Raw genomic sequence first — 17,077 nt, 5'->3', positions numbered from 1 at the left:
AAGTCCTTTAGCACTGGAGACTAGTTTTAGGGAAGAAGATGCAACCTCAGGTTATTTTAAACCACAAGTTCCTTAAATTGTAACCTCAAGTTTGCACCAAGAAAGGAAGTGGTCGAATCCTCCAAGAACCAGCATGACTGAACAAATAAAAAAAAATAGTGGCTATTGTTAAAAATCAGTATGGATTGTTTAATCACTTAATTTCTTCCTTGACAGATGCCATGGCCTAATAAAAGTACCCATTGAATCACTGTCTTTCATGCTACCATTAAAGATGGATGTCTCCAAGGTGCTTTTTTTCAGGAGGCAACTGGGCTTTGTTTTTGTTTTTTTTCTTTGAAGACGTTTCGCTTCTCCTCCAAGAAGCTTCTTCACTTCTGACAGGATAGGAGTTGGAGAAGCTTCTTGGATGAGAAGCGAAACGTCAGATTAACTAGAGTTGGAAGGGACCTTGTAGGTCATCTAGTCCAACCCCTCGCCCAAGCAGGAGATCCTACACTATTTCTGACAAATGGCAGAAACGTCTTCAAAGAAAAAAAAACAAAGTCCAGTTGCCTCTTGAAAAAAGCGCCTTTGGGACAACCGTGACTTGGATGATGGAGAATCTCTACAGAATTAAAGAGAGATATTAGGAGAAGTAAAGTTACAAATCCCTAATGTAGTGTTTCTCAACCTTGGAAGCTTGAAGTCCACCCATCTTCAAGCTTCCAAGGTTGAGAAACACTGTCCTAATGCATTGTGTCTCAACATGGTGTCCTTTTAAGATATGTGGACTGCAACTCCCAGAATTCCCCAGCCAGCAAGGCTGGCTGGGGAATTCTGGGAGTTGCAGTCCACATATCAAAAGTTGCCCAGTTTTGAGAAACTCTGTAAGAATTTGTCTGAATCATGAACCAAAGGGCCACTTTAACCCACCCACGTCCACGACTCCCCGATGGAGCCTCTTTACTTTGAAACTATAACACTTAAAAGCAAATCCATCCACGCGGGAGATGCCAAAAAAGGGCAGAACCGCGTGGGGGGGGGAATCGGAATCCTTCGCGCGCACGCGCACTGGGCACCGCTCCTCCTGAGGGACCGGCCCCACAGGACGATTCCCAAACGCTTTTTTTTTTTTCCCCTCATATTCGCTCTTCCCGCTCGCGGACGGCTTCTTTTTTTTGCGCCTGCGCAGAGCCGGGTTCTTGAGCGCCTGCGCTTCTGGCGAAAGCGTCGCGGATTGGTCGGCGGTCGGGCAAGAGCGGGCTTTCTTGTCTTCTCCCGTGGGGGCGGGGTTTCTTCGGGCCGTGGGGGCGTGGCGGCGCAGGCGCAGCGGCCCCCGCTTGGGGCGCGTCGTCGTCAGTCGGTGCCGTGCAGCCGCCGAGCTCGGAGCTGCCGCTCGTTCTCTCCGCCGCCGCCGCCGCTCGACTCCCAATTCCCCCTCAAGCGCCCGCGGGTAGCATGGTGGATTACCACACCGCCGGACAGCCTGCCTATCAGTACGGAGGCAACGGGCCGGGCATCGGCGACTACATGGCTCAGGAGGACGACTGGGATCGGGACCTCCTGCTCGACCCCGCCTGGGAGAAGCAGCAGCGCAAGGTGAGGGCGGGCGGGAGGAGGGGAGGAAACGGCATCCGGCTGGAGAATCAAGGAGAGGGCGCCTCTGGGCATGGGCAGAGTGCTCGCTCTGGTAGAAAGCAATTTGGGGGAGAGGGGAGAACAGTTTCCAGGTAGAGAATCAAAGAGGAGGGCGCCTCTGGGCATGGGCAGAGTGCTCGCTCTGGTAGAAGGCAATGCAATTGTGGGGAGGGGGGAAACAACTGGAGAATTAAGGGGAGGGCGCCTCTGGGCATGGGCAGAGTGCTTGCTCTGCTAGAAAGCAATTTGGGGGAGAGGGGAGAACAGTTTCCAGCTAGAGACTCAAAGAGGAGGGTGCCTCTGGGCATGGGCAGAGTGCTTCTGCTAGAAGGCAATGCAATTGGGGGGTGTGAAACAGCTTCTAGCTGGAGAATCAAGGGGAGGGTGCCTCTGGGCATGGGCAGAGTGCTTCTGCTAGAAGGCAATGCAATTGTGGGAGGGAAACAGCTGGAGAATCAAGGGGAGGGCGCCTCTGGGCATGGGCAGAGTGCTTGCTCTGGTAGAAGGCAATGCAATGGGGTGGGGTGAGAGAAAACAGCTTCCAGCTGGAGAATCACAAGGCGAGGGTGCCTCTGGGCATGGGCAGAGTGCTTCTGCTAGAAGACAATGCAATTGGGGGGTGTGAAACAGCTTCTAGCTGGAGAATCAAGGGGAGGGCGCCTCTGGGCATGGGCAGAGTGTTTGCTCTGCTAGAAAGCAATTTGGGGGAGAGGGGAGAACAGTTTCCAGCTAGAGACTCAAAGAGGAAGGCGCCTCTGGGCATGGGCAGAGTGCTTGCTCTGGTAGAAGGCAATGCAATGGGGTGGGGTGAGAGAAAACAGCTTCCAGCTGGAGAATCACAAGGCGAGGGTGCCTCTGGGCATGGGCAGAGTGCTTCTGCTAGAAGGCAATGCAATGGGGGGGGGAAAACACCTTCTAGCTGGAGAATCACAAGGCGAGGGTGCCTCTGGGCATGGGCAGAGTGCTTGCTCTGCTCGAAGGCAATGCAAAGAGGTGGCGTGCTTTTTGGGCAACCAGGGTAGCCGCCTGTTCGCCCACCCACCTTGGGCATCCTCCGGCGTGGCGAGGAGGACGCGTTGCACGCCCAAGGGGGGACTGGACTGGGCTTGGCGCTGGGCAAAAAAGACCCGGGCAACTTACTTTCGTGCGTGGCTTCCCTGGTGTCTCGTGGCTGGAAGAGGAAGGGAAATGCATGAATTCGAGTGAAGAAGCGATCTGGCTTTCCTGCCTTCTGGATTTTCGCCTTCTTGTGGGGGGGTTGCAGGGCATGCATGCCCGGGGAGGCCGGGTTTCGGGGGGCCCTGCGGCGAAGGGGGCTGGTGGGTGGGTGGGAGAGAGGGAAGGCCCGCAATCACAGTGGTTCACCTGATGGCGAGGCGGCTGATGTTGCGCCAGGTGCCATCCGGGGGAAGGACGAGCTCCCAGCCAGGGCCAGGTCGGGCAGCGCAATCCTGCTGGCTGGGAGTGGTCCTGAGTCACGGCTGGGGAGGAGGAGGAGGAAGGGGGGGGGCACAGGGCCCTTGGCACCACCTCGGGCAGCGCCTGGGCACGGCTGGAGGGTCAGGGTGGCCTTTGTAGGCATCTATGGGCTTTGGAGTCCTGGCTTGCCTGTGCAGTGCAGAGGCTGGAAAGGAACGGCATTGGGGAGGGGGGGTCTCTGGCTGGAGGGGAGCCCGAGAAATCAAAGCACCCCAAGTTGGCATGGAAGCTGCACCCTAAATGACCCCAGCAAAGCTCCCGACCTCCCATTGAAGAAAGGAACCCTTTGCCCCACGTTGGCATTTGGGGTGGAGTGCGGGGTCCCAGTTGCTTTGTATGTGGGTGCCAGAGGGGTGGCTTGGAGGCTGCCAGGCGAATGGCTCTGAAGATTCAAGAGAGGCCTGTCCGGGCGAGACCAGACCGGGAAGGGCAGTGGCGTGTTGAAGCCGTCACGTCTGATCTGGCATGCTCCATGCTTGCGAGGCGTGGAGAAAGTGCCCATCAAGGGGAATGGGGTGGGCAGGGCAGAGGTCAGCATTGGATTACCTTCCTAGAGGGCACCGGAGCTTGGCTGCCAGTCAGGTGCCTGGTGTTTGCCTACCAAAGGGGAGTGGGGGCAGGAAGAGAAGCCAACGGTAGGGCTGGGTGGGGCAGCTCCATTTGCCTGCTGAAGGGCTGCCAGCCTCCTCCCTCCCTCCCTCCCTCCCCTAGACAATTATTCATCCAGCAATGTGGGATGAGATGGGAGATTAGAGCTGCTTCCCCCCCCCCCCCCATCATTTTAGCCTACGGAGTGTGGGAAAAACTGACTTTTGAAAGTGCAGTCCCGTCCCTTGGGAGCCTTGAGCCACCACAAGTTGATTTGGGTGCCTTTGCATCCTCCAAGAATAAAAATGTCACAGGTTAAGTGGTCATTTTGGAGCAAAGCTCTCCTCATCTCCCTGCCACCCCATATAATATATATATATATATATATATATATATATATATATATATATATATATATATATATATATATATATATATATATATATATATATAGGGATGCTTTGAATAGTCCCTGCCTTGCAAAAAAAGCAGAAAATTCTATTTTTTCCCCCCTATCCCTCCTCCCTCCCCCCCACTACCTTCCTGATTTGGCTTACATTTGTACAATATAATTCCCGAGGAAGGAACTGTAATTATAAATATGTGTATAAATATATGTTATTATAAATACGGCTAGGTCAGGTGTAATAATAATACACAGTACAATTATAATTTATCCCAGGCACTAATTTTAGATGATTGCTGCATTTTAGTTCGTTTCCTTTTTTTTTTTTTTTCTTTTGCCTCTTTCCCCTTTTGTATTTAGGAGGCACCGGTGTCGCCTGGTTTTATTTGGCCCTGGGATCAAAGGGTTCCTGCCACGCCCCTCACTTCCCTATTCTGGTTCCAGCCTTCTCCCCAAGGTCAGCTGTCACGTCGGAGGGAGAGCTGACCCATACGGTCCCTGGCCCCTTACAAAAACAGGGAATCTCCCTGCCTCTTACTTCCACTGCCTGTGATGTAACAATCACAGAGTTGGAAGGGACTTTGGAGATCATCTAGTCCACCCCCCCTTCCCCCGTTCAAACCCAATAACATTTCAAATGGTTATATAGGTAGTCCTTGACTTACCAACAGTTCATTTAGTGACTCTTCAATGCTACAAGGGCGCCGAAAAATGTGACTTAATGATCTTTTCCCCACAGTTTCCCCATGGTCACGTGATCCAGATCCGGAGGCTTGGCAACTGACTCCTATTTATGACGGTTGTGACGTCCCCAGGGAGGGGGGATCATGTGATCCCCCCCCCTTTGCCAACCTTCTGACAAGCAGTGGGGGAAGCCAGTTTTACTTAACAACCGTGTTACTAATTTACTGTCTGCAGCGTTTCGCTCAACAACAGAAAGGGCCGTAAAGCGGGACAACATTCACTTGACCAAGATGTCTCGCTCAACGACAGAAATGTTGGGCTCGATTGTAGTCGTTGAGGACGACCTGTGTGTTGCAAACGACCGTTTTCAGGACAGACAGACAGAATTATTAAACGCCATTCTTTATCTTTATCAGATTTCTATACCGCCCTTCTCCCGTGAAGGACTCACGGCGGTGTACAGCCATATTAAAACACATATAAATTTACAAAATTTAAAACAATTTAAAATTGGATATATAAAAATGTGGCCCATAAATTAAAACACACCTACACCCATTCTAAAATTCATATTAGCCCAGGCCATTGAATTACTTCTCCGCCTCTTTCCAAGCGTTGATGTGCATTTTGGGCGCAAGTCTCTGCCAGATCCAGGTTGTATTTTTAAACTGCTCCCAACTCCCTGAGTCAGAGGCGTATGTATGTATTTTGGTGCCTAGAGTCTCGGAAAATTGCATAATTATTATAGCTCCGGAGAGCAGGCGGCAGAGATGTGAACTGGGAGATGTCTGAAGTGTTGCTGTTTTCCACCCCCACTCCTGACCTTGGTGGGTGGTCGTCTTATTTATTTATTTATTTATTTAATTCAACTTATATTCAATTTATGGCAATGTGGGGGCCTCGAATCCCGGCCATTTGTAGCTACACAGATCTCACTTGTTGTAAGGCCTGTTGAGTAAATTGCAAATAAAACCCCAGGTTTTTGAGTGAGTTGGAGTCCTTGGATAGTTTCGATTCTCTCTGTGTGTTTTCTTTCTTTTCTTTTTTTTTTCCCCCATTCCACTCTGGTTTCTGTTCTCTTGCTCTCTGAGTCATAATCAGAATAGAGCTGGATGGGACCTTGGAGGTCTTCTAGTCCAGCCCTCTGCTCAAGCAGGAGACCTTATATCGTTTCAGACAAGTGACTGTCCAGTCTTTTCCTAAAGACCTCCGGCGATGAAACATCCACAACTTCTGGTGGCAAGCTGTTCCACTGGTTAATTGTCCTCCCGGTTAGGAAGTTTCTCCTTAGTTCCAGGTTGCTTCTCTCCCTGATTAGTTTCCATCCATTTTTTCTTTTTCTTTTTTAGAAGAAGGTTTTTTATTTTTTTAAACAAAAACAACATAAAAACATCATCCTTCCATATACTTACAGACAGAGTGTTTCGATCGGTTAAAGTCATTTCGTGCTCTCAACATTTTCAAAATTTCAATTGTGACAAATGTTCTTTCATCTAACTAAAAACAACTGTTTACACATTTTATCCAAATTTCATTTCATATGTAATATTTCATCTCCATTCTTTATTCTTTATTGTCTATCCATTGATAAAATGGTGTCTGCTGGTGGCTCAGCAGACTGATAGCATTGTGATTAACACCAGCTGTCTGCAATTACTGTAAGTTCGAATCTCACCAGGCTCAAGGTTGACTCAGCCTTCCATCCTTTCTAAGGTAGGTAAAATGAGGACCCAGTTTGTGGGGGCAATAAGCTGACTTTGTATAAATATACAAAAGGATGAAGGCTATTGCTTAGCACATTGTAAGCCGCCCTGAGTCTCCGGAGAAGGGTGGCATATAAATCAAATTAAAAAAAAAAATAGCTCCCATATCAATGGTTTCCAACCCTTGTTTCTTGTCTTGCCTTCAAATGCTTTGGAAAATAAATTGACCCCCTCTTCTTTGTGGTAGCCCCTCAAATACTGGAATCCTCCTGTTTTAGTCTCCAGGCCTTTAAATCATCTTAGTTGCTCTTCTCTGCACTTTTTCCAAAGTCTCAACATCTTTTTTGTAATGTGTCAAAAAAAAAAAAAATGGATGCGGCATTCCAGGTGTGGCATTCCTTGTTTTTGTTTATTGTTTTTTTCAATTGTGCGTTGTTAGGAGTCAGGTAGCATGCAAATTAAATACATTAAGCAGTAAGCTTGCCCAGAGCTGCTTCGTAGACGAGATGGGGTGGCAAATAAACGTAATAAATCATAATAAATCAGTCAAATAATTCAGCGTGGCTCCTGTTACGAAGGCTTTGCAAGCAAGCTAAATTTGAAGGGTAGCTGTGATGATGTGATTTTTCATTTAATTCTGCCTGAAACGACCACCTAACTTCTGATAGTTCTCAACTTACAACATAGTGACCGTTCAAACTTACGACCGCACTGGAAAAAGTGACTTATGACTGTTGTTCATTGCAGCATCGCGTGATTAAAATTTGAATGTTTGGCAACTGACTCATACTTATGACGGTCGCAGTGTCCCGGCAGGGGGTCCCTTTTGCGACCTTCTGACGAGCAAAGTCAACGGAGAAGCCGGATTCACTTAACAACCATGATACTAACTTAACGACCGCAGCGATTCACAAACGTGTCGAGAAAGGTGGTAAAACGGGGCAGGATTCACTTAACCTTGGTCTCGCTTAGCAACAGGAACTTTGAGCTCAATTGTGGTCGGACGTTAAGAGGTGAGGGCTATCTGTATTGGAATGAGAGAATTTCTCTGGCGGAACCGGAAGTTTTGCCGGAGTGCAAATCAAGGCTAAAAAATAAAAATAAAAAAATAAGTTTTCCCCTTCTCAGAATTTGGAATTACTCCCAAGATTTGACGGGAGTTTTCTTCTTGAATTCCGGCATGGTTGGTTGGCTGGCTTCATCCAGCCCAGGACTTGTCCTTTGGATATTTGTGGGCAAATATGAGGGAAGCCAAATTTGGCCATCTGCTATTCAGTTAAATGATCCGAGCTGCCAACCGGTTTAAGGCTGAGTGAGCTCTGGCGGTGGTTGAAATTCTGAATTGGCAGGACAAAAAAAAAAATCCCTACACCGCACTTTTTTTGGACTAGGATGTTTTAAAAATATCAGGGAATAGCTTTGAAGTTTTGTGCTTATTCCTCGCTCTGAAATTAAGGAGCTAGGCAGAAATCAAGACCCCAACCCAAAAAAAATCAACGTTTCTCAACTGTGGCAGCTTTAAGAGGAGGGGACTTCAACTCCCAGAATTCCCCAGCCGGCCATGCCGGCTGGGGAATTCTGGGAGTTGAAGTCCCCCCCTCTTAAAGCTACGTACCAAATTTGAGAAGCACTGAACTCGAATAGTAGCCACGCTAGACTCACATACTATCCTGACTCAGCGCCAGCTCCGAGCAGCTAATAGCTTTTCCATGTTTTTCTGGCATAGTTGTGGCTTGACGCGAATGCCAGCGTCTCCTTCCAAATGCTGGTTGAGTCAAACTTTTTGGAATAAAGGGCCCCGGGGTGGTGGTGGGGGGGGGGAAAGAGACGGAGGTGCGTGCAGAGTTGCAAACCCGTAGCAGAGCTCAACACCTGGCTGCAGGCCTCTTCGGTTCCACACTTCAGTCCCGGTGACGTGGCACCCGAGCGATTTTTTTTCCCCCGTGGGTCTCTCTGCCACTCGGTAGGATCGGCCCGATTGGAGTAGCAGCAGCAGCGTGGAATTTCCCGCCAGGCTGTAAGTTGGAAGTATGTATGTGTGCATTTCTCACTCTGTGTTTGTGTGTGTGTGGGGGGGGGAGTGTAAGTTTTATGTTTGAGTGCCAGCCTGGAAAGCCACTTCTCTGCGTGTATAAAGAAACCAGAAGGGGGGGGGATGGGGACTGGCAAAGTGAATTTTTGTGTGTGTAACTGGAACGCGGGCCCCCTTCTTTCCTTCACTTACCTGCGGGTCTGATATTCTGCATTCCTGTTTTTGCAGACCGCATGGAATGACCCTCATTTCGATTCACTATGGAAAATTTAAGGTCCCGGAGAGCCCGTAACACCCCCCCTTCCTCCTTTTCCATTTTCGCTTGAGGTTGAAGGAGGAGAAGATGTGGGCGAGGCTAACAGATTAATAGAGGTTGGAAGGGACCTTGGAGGTCTTCTAGTCCAACCCCCCCCCCCGCTCAAGCAGGAAACTCTGTACCGTTTCGGACAAATGGTGCAGGAGCCTTGGTGGCGCAGCGGACTAAAGTGCTGTTAAGTAGCACTTAGCTGCCTGCAATTACTGCAAGTTCAAATCTCACCAGGCTGAAACGGTCGTAAGTGTGGGGAGAAAACGCTTTTTTTTCAATGCTGTTGTAAAACCTGGTTGTAAGTTGAAGACTATCTATTTGTTGCTGTTGTAAGCTCATCCCTATCCTACCCCTGAATCAAAAGACCAACGGGGTGTTGTTTGGTGGAAAAGGGATACGTTGGGAACTTCACACGTGGTTCTTTTGTGTCTTACTTCTCGCAATATTAACAATACCACTTAGACCAGTGTTTCTCAACCTTGGAAGCTTGAAGATGGGTGGACTTCAACTCCCAGAATCCCCCAGCCAGCACTGCTGGCTGGGGGATTCTGGGAGTTGAAGTCCACCCATCTTCAAGCTTCCAAGATTGAGAAACTCTGACTTAGACTTATATACCGTTTCACCGTTGTTTTACAGCCCTCTTTAAGCGGTTTACAGAGTCAGCCTATCGCCCCCCAACAACCTGGATCCTGGTTTTACCGACCTCGGAAGGACGGACAACTGAGTCAACCTTAAACACATCAGGATCGAACTCCTGGCAGTGGGCAGAGTCAGCCTGCAATATTGCATTCTGACCACAAGGGAGGGAGGGAGGAAGGAAAATAGCAGTAGCACTTAGACTTACATACCACTTCAAAGTGCTTTTACAGCCCTCTCTAAGCCATTTACAGAGTCAGCCTATCGCCCCTCAACAACCTGGGTCCTCATTTTACCGACCTCGGAAGGACGGAAGGCTGAGTCGACCTTGAGCCGCTCAGAATATTGGACCTAGTTATTTTATTACTTATTTACAAAGCTGCTACGCTAACACGCCTTACCCAGGTGCCTCTAGGCACCTGACAGCCCTTCAGTAAAATAACCACATCAAGCCACTAAAACAATAAATGAAAAGCATAAAACTCCCGGTTGGAAAAAATCACCGCTTGGCCCTCTAACCCAAAACGTTTGCTTCTTGGCGACTTCCTGAAGTCGAAGCGAATCTGTTGTGTTTCCACTTACTTGGTGAACCCGTTTCACAGTTAGGTAGTCATATGGAATGTATTTTGCATAACTGCTTCCATCCAGATGGGCCGAATCTGGGTTGCTCGGGGCCTCTCAACTCTTGGTCAGACCGTAAGGAAGGGTGAAACACGAGTTGCATTTTGGATTTTGAGAACACGATGAAAAGTGCTCCTGCCCCTGGAAAGTGGAGCTGTGTGCGATTGTGGGTGTGGGTGTGGCAGTGAGTAACAAGAGCTTGACCATTATTAAAATTGCTACCTCTGCTTCAAAGCCCCAATTTATTCAATTTTACTTTTTCTCCAATCCGACGATCTGTAAGGGGTAACCCTTGATTTTATGACCGTTCATTTAACAAACGTTTGAAATTATGGTGGAGAAAAGTGACCTACAGTTTTCCCTTGCACTTACAACTCAGATTCAGGTGCTTGGCAAACAGGTCTGTATTTATGACGTCGTCGTGTCCAGGAATCACTTTTATGATCTTCCCAACCGGCTTCCAACAAGCCAAGTCTTTAAAGGTAGCTGGATGGGCTTAATGATTCTGGAGAAAAAAAAAGTTGTAAAATTAGACAGGAGGACTCACTTAATGGCGGCATCGCTTAGCGACAGTCATTCCCTCCCTGATCGTGGCCATAAGTCGAGGGTTACCTGCATACAGCCCATTTGAAGCTTAGAAGTAGTTTTGAATTTTGGATTGATGGATATATACCAAATATATCTTTCCATTATCTCTCTCTCTCTCTCTCTTTCTCTGTCCATCCATCCAATATCTATAATCTTTCTATCTAATCTCTATGTCTGTCTGTCTGTCTGTCTGTCTGTCTGTCTGTCTCTATCTGTCTGTCTGTCTGTCTGTCTATCTATCTATCTATCTATCTATCTATCTATCTAATCTATCTACACACACCCCAAATACATAGTATACTGAATTACATAACTCTTAAGCGATAGTGATGGATATTTATTTATTTATTTATTTATTTATTTATTTATTTATTGGTTCGATTTATATGGCGCCCTTCTCCGGAGACTCAGGGCGGCTTACAATGCGTTAAGCAATAGCCTTCATACTTTTGTATATACCTGCTTAGTAGGGCTTTTGCCCCCCCCCCCCAAAGCAGTGTTCTTTTTTTATACGAAATCAGCTTATTGCCCCCACAATCCGGGTCCTCATTTTACCTCCCTCGGAAGGATGGAAGGCTGAGTCAACCTTGAGCCTGGTGAGATTTGAACTCGCAGTAATTGCAGGCAGCTAAGTGCTAATTAACAGCACTTTAGTCCACTGTGCCACCAAGGCGCAGATATATATATATAGATATAGATATAGATATAGATATATAGATATAGATATATATAGATATATACCAGATATATATATATTCCAAATACACAAACACCACATATATAGTATATTCAATTACATAACACTTTAGGGACAGTGGCACACCGGGCTGGTCAGCGAGAGGTTTTCTGATGTGAATTTTACCTTCAGTTAAGTTAATTAATACCAAGATAGTTTAAAGTAACGGGTATCTTTTTATAATGCATTTCCTGTTTGTGAGCATAAGAGGGAATCTTGTTTATATAGAATGGGATGAATGTTTGGATTTTTACAAGCCTTCCCCCCCACAAAAAAAAGAGAGGCGTGGACCCCTCTGAGGGGCAGGTGTGTTGAGCGCCAATGCCAATATTTGGAGAGCGTGTGATGTTCCTCATTCAGGTGCATTTCTGCGGCCTGTAATGGGGGGGGGGGACGAAACACTTTGCGAAAGCCGGCTGCAAGTGTGCTGAATCCTGAATGCGATGGGTGGTCCTTGCAGGGATAAACAGCCGTCTCTTTGTAGGCCCTGCACAAATGGATGTGACGCACCCAACTAGCTTTTGTTTCGGTGCCTTCTCTGCAGAGCTGCTGAGAAAAAAAACAAAAAAACGACAACGATAAAAGTTTGCACAACTAACAGGATTCGGATTTCGGGCGTGTTTTTTTTTTTTTTTTTTTTGCTTAATTGGCCAAGGAGAATTCCCGGTGGGGCTTAATGGGCCCGCCACTTCCCCCTCCCTCCCCTCCAAAATACGTTTTGAATAGGAAGGATTTTTCTTCCTGGCTTTGAAAAAAGGCCAGCGAGCCGATAGTGTAACAGTATTGAAGTGCCCCCCAGTTGAGTGCATATCAAAAGTTGCAACTCTCAAGAAGCAACATAAAAAGTAGGAAGGAGAATTGCGACCGTGTTATCTCTTGGCTTGGGGAAATGGTTCTGTTTTTCTTAGCAGAAGGAATGAATTTTGGAGAGCTGACAGTTCAGTAAACCGGAATAACCTGTAAACAAGGCCTCTCTAGCAAGGAGGCCTTGTTAAATACGAATTCTGTAAAAGGTAAAGGCAAAGGTTCCCCTCGCAAGTATGTGCTAGTCGTTCCCGACTCTAGGGGGCGGTGCTCATATCCGTTTCAAAGCCGAAGAGCCAGCGCTGTCCGAAGACGTCTCCGTGGTCATGTGGCCGGCATGACTCAACGCCAAAGGCACACGGAACGCTGTTACCTTCCCACCAAAGGTGGTCCCTATTTTTCTACTTGCATTTTTTACCTGCTTTCGAACTGCTAGGTTGGCAGAAGCTGGGACAAGCAACAGGAGCTCAGCCTGTTACGCGGCACTGGGGATTCGAACCGCCGAGCTGCCGACCTTTTAATTGACAAGTGTCTTAGTTTAGTACTAATTCAGTAATTCTTAGCCACACTAATTCTGTACAGGTAGCCTTTCGTTTGAGTCACCACAATTAGGACTGGCAACTCAGTCATTAAGTGAACCGATCAACGAGGGAAACCCATTACTGTGTTTCTGATCTGGCCGCAGCTTTCCTTTACTTTCAGGGGTCCCCCAAGTTCCCCCCCCCCCATTTTATGACTTTTCTTGCCATTGTTGTTAAGTGAATCACTGCAGTTAAGAAACATATGGAAAGTGCGTGTTAAGGAATTCGCAGAGTAACCCTTGAGTAGCAAGGGTGTGCACATGAAAGCAACTGAGAGTAGTTACGAATAAACACAGTCCACACACAAGATACACTGAGTTATGTTTACTTTCAGGAAATAGTAAGGCACAGTCCAAAAAACAGTCCAGGTCATACACATATAAAGCAGGAGATAGCCAAAACGACAGTCCAGGAATAATCCAATAACAAAGTCTTCTTACCAGTTGTCGCAGTCATTCACAATAAACAGTTCTTCTGGATTTGCAAACAGTAGCATACAGAGATATCAGAGAGCAAGAATTAGCAAAGAGAACAAACCATGTTTCTAGTTCCCTCTTAAGGACGTTGGCTACAGAGCTAACCAATCAGGACGCAGTATGAAGCAGTACAGCAGTCTTAAAGCTACATTGATGGCTTATATATTGCCAACCCAACAAGTTAGGTAACAGTGCATGCCCACGTGTGAATAAGTTGTGCATTGTGTGTCAGGCGTTTTGTTTCAGGAACCGACAGTTGAGGATGTTTAGTCTCGCAGGTGACAAGCTCTGCACCTTTTCAGTAGCAGCTGCCGTGGCCTTCTGTGCCGTTGAAAATAAACAGGAATTCCTCCTGTATATTTTCCAATTGTTCCCAGCCCAGAGAAACATCTCAATGATTGTCATACAGCCAGGAAGTCAAAATCTTGGCTCAGAAAACACCTTGGAAGCACCTTTCTTCCATCCATCTCTTACAAAGCCCAGACTGTAAATTGCACGCTTAAAAGGATCTGCGTCCAAGTTTCTGGCAGCCGAGAAACCTGGGCTGCCTGGGCATTTCTTTTAAAAAAATTATTATTGTTATTATTATTTTGCTTGAGTTAGTTTGAAGAGCCGGGCAGGAGATAAATGTGCCCGAGTAACCAGCCATGATTTAACGTTTATGGGGTTGGAGCACATCCAAGCTGCGAGATGTCATGGCTGGCTGGGATGGATTGCTTGTTCCGGACGCCTTTTGCAGGACATCAGTTCTAAAGATGCTGACTTGGCTCTAAAGCGGGGGCTTTTTCAAGAGGCAACCGGGCTTTTTTCTTTGAAGACGTTTTGCTTCTCATCCAAGAAGCTTCTTCAGCTCGGACTTGGATGGTGAAGAACGGAAGGATTTATATTCCTTACAGACAACTGGTCATTTGCATCCTTTTAGAGCAGTGTTTCTCAACTTTGGAAGCTTGAAGATGGGTGGACTTCCAACTCCCAGAATCCCCCAGCCAGCTCTGCTGGCTGGGGGATTCTGGGAGTTGAAGTCCACCCATCTTCAAGCTACCAAGGTTGAGAAACACTGTTTTAGAGAGTCATTGAGGCCACTTGGAGTACCCTGTTTCCCCCAGAATAAGACATCCCCTGATAATAAACCCAATCGGGATTTTGAGCGCTTATTTCAGGGTTTAAAAAAATATAAGACAGGGTCTTATTTTCGGGGAAACACTGTAGTGCTCCTGGTTCCTGGACTCTGCAATTATTCTGGAAATCCGTTCGTACTCCCAGACCATTCGAAGGATGTTCATCCCAAATTTCATAGCTAAAAGTCTGTAGAGATTCTCAGTCATCCAAGTCATGGGTGTCCCAAAGGTGCTTTTTTCAGGAGGCAACTGGAATTTCTTGGTTTTTCTTTGAAGACGTTTCACTTCTCATCCAAGGAGCTTCTTGAACTCTGACTGGATGGCGGGGAACGGAAGGATTTCTGCTCCTTCAGGATTTATAATGGAAGGATGTTTAATGGGAGGATTTACCGTCCAACAGAGCGGGAGGGATATGATGTCATCTATCTCCAGTCTACAACACAGCCCTATCAGCACTTCCAAGAAGACCCCACACCCCATTTGCACCACTCAGGTGTCCCTGAGGTCACACATAAACCTCCAAGAGGCCTCAGCGACTCTCGCAAAGGATGCAAATGACCAGCTGTCTGCAAGGCGTATCAATCCTTCCATACCGCACCATCCAGTCAGAGCCGAAGAAGCTTCTTGGCTGAGAAGCGAAACATCTTCAAAGAAAAAACAAACAAACCAGAAAGTCCAGTCACCTCTTGAAAAAAGAAAAGCACCTTTGGGACAACGATGACCTGGATGACTGAGAATCTCCATTGACTCTAAAACAGAGTTGCACCAGGGGTGGGATCCTACCGGTTTGAGAACCGGTTCGCTGAGCGTGTGCGTGCTACATGCACAGTTTGCAGAAAATTCACCCTCCGCAGTGCTGCTGGCAAGGAAAACAGCTGAGGGGCGGCAATGCACTCTGCCGCCCCTGATCAGCTGAGCTTCGGAAAATGGAAATATAGGTAAGTATAACATAAGGGCAGGCGGGTGGGCCCACTTCAAAAACGGAGCGGACCGGTTCGCTCACGGCTGAAAGTCGAAGTTAACGGTTCGCCCAAACCGGTGCGAACCGGTAGAATACCACCACTGAGTGGCACCCTGAACAGAGTCTGGCTGGTTGTAGTGGATGTAGTGGATTATGATTTATTCACTGCCTCAACCTTAAGGTTGAGAACTGGCCTTCTCCCGTTCCCCGTGCCCCCATGTGGACGGGTGACGTTAAAGCCATGTGCCCAACGAAAGCAAATGGACGTTCAGAATGTGCCTCTTCCAAATTTAGAAGCCCGAAAAGAGACCACAGATCTATTTTTTAATTTCTCTGTAGGAGTCGACATGTCTTCAGAATGGCGAATCTGTTGGCCAATTTTAGAACTGTTGGACTCCGGGGGTTAAGTCCATCTTGGCATCTTTTGGTCCTGTTTGTGGAAAACGAGCTAGTTCTCCATCACCCGTTTGAAGGGGTTCCTCATCAGCCAGCAATTTGTACCCCGATTCTGCTTCTCTGTTCTTTGTCTTTAACTTCATTGGGTTGAAGTTCCATCAGCAACATCAGTTGTCCACCAATGTGGGAGATGCTGGCTTAGGCCGGGGTCTCCAACCTTGGCAACTATAAGACTTGTGGACTTCAACTCTCTGGGAGTTGAAGTCCACAAGTCTTAAAGTTGCCAAGGTTGGAGACCCCTGATTTAGACTACATCAAGGATATCGCCAAAAGGCGATACCCTAATGGTGGCAGTGGGAGGGGGCTCAGAAAATATGCCTCTTTCCGGTTACTTAGTACAACCTCTTATTTCACAGCGGGACTCAACTCCAAGATGACCAAAATTGAAGAATTCTTGACTTCTATCTTAGAACTAAATTGCTTGTTTCTAACGTCAGCTTCCCTAAGTTAGCGATTCCTGGTTCAGAAATGGAACAAGACTGGGTTTTAATTGGATTCCTGGTTTAAAAATGAGGCAAGACTGGCTTTTATTTTGATTCCTGGTTTAAAAATGGAACAAAGCTGAGTTTTAATTTCATAACGCATCCTCTCCGTGTTTTGCTGAAGACAATTGTGGACTCACAGCAGGCGAGGAGCTATTTTCCAACCTCTTTGTGACCGTCGGTGAAATGGCTGGTGAATGAGACACATTTTCCATTTTGGCTTTGATCTCTGTGCGTGTGTTTGTGTGCGTGTGCGTGGTTTCTAGCAAATTGTGCCATCTTCAAAACTTGGGTGACCTTCTCCTTTTCTGTATTCTCCAAGAACGACTTGCTGACCTTATTTGGAGATGTTTTGCAGAATTCTGTTCTGTCCCACAGGTATTTTAACTGTCTGGTTTGGTACAGGAGCCAAACAGGAGAGCTACAGACTCCCTTCGGATAGTTAGGACAGCAGAAACAGCAATGCTTTCCATTGAGGGCCTGTCTGTTACTGTTCTGACTTAGGCTTCCTGAGATAGTTAGTCCCAAAAACCCTCTTTTTATTTCAACGGCTGTGAATTATGTTCATTCACAGCCTGTGATGAGTCACAAACGGTTTGTAAAGAGTCCGACAGAAGTCTGCTACAGTTCTTTGGGATAAGGCTGATAAGCACCCACCTTTATCTCCCTTGGCACGCTGCCAAAATCCTAATTGGCAATTCGCTTTGCAAGGCCACAGGGAGCACAGAGTCAAAACGGAGCTTCAGAAGTTAAACCGACCGGCACGAACAAAGTTGCTTCCTGCAAAGGCTCATGTGCC

The 17,077-nt window shown here is 47.2% G+C and overlaps 1 protein-coding gene across 7 annotated transcripts in view; it reads left to right on the top strand.

The window, feature by feature from the left end:
• Nucleotides 1-1,287: 1,287 nt before the first annotated feature.
• ACTN4 (actinin alpha 4) overlaps nucleotides 1,288-17,077 on the top strand; it is a 92,128-nt gene continuing 76,338 nt past the window's right edge. For 3 of the 7 annotated variants that reach the window (XM_060693796.2, XM_060693794.2, XM_060693793.2), the window contains exon 1: nucleotides 1,309-1,581. In XM_060693796.2, coding sequence (XP_060549779.1) covers nucleotides 1,441-1,581 — 141 coding nt within the window. In that variant the 5' untranslated portion in view covers nucleotides 1,309-1,440. Of the gene's footprint in view, nucleotides 1,582-8,120; nucleotides 8,498-17,077 lie in introns of those variants that run through there. The other 4 variants (XM_060693797.2, XM_060693792.2, XM_060693795.2 and 1 more) reach the window with 3 other exon arrangements.

The sequence above is a fragment of the Pantherophis guttatus genome, chromosome 10 (genome assembly GCF_059756535.1).
Source record: "Pantherophis guttatus breed Tessera chromosome 10, ASM5975653v1, whole genome shotgun sequence".
In the NCBI taxonomy this organism is placed as follows: domain Eukaryota; kingdom Metazoa; phylum Chordata; class Lepidosauria; order Squamata; family Colubridae; genus Pantherophis; species Pantherophis guttatus.
This window is presented reverse-complemented; position numbering and strand designations above follow the sequence as displayed.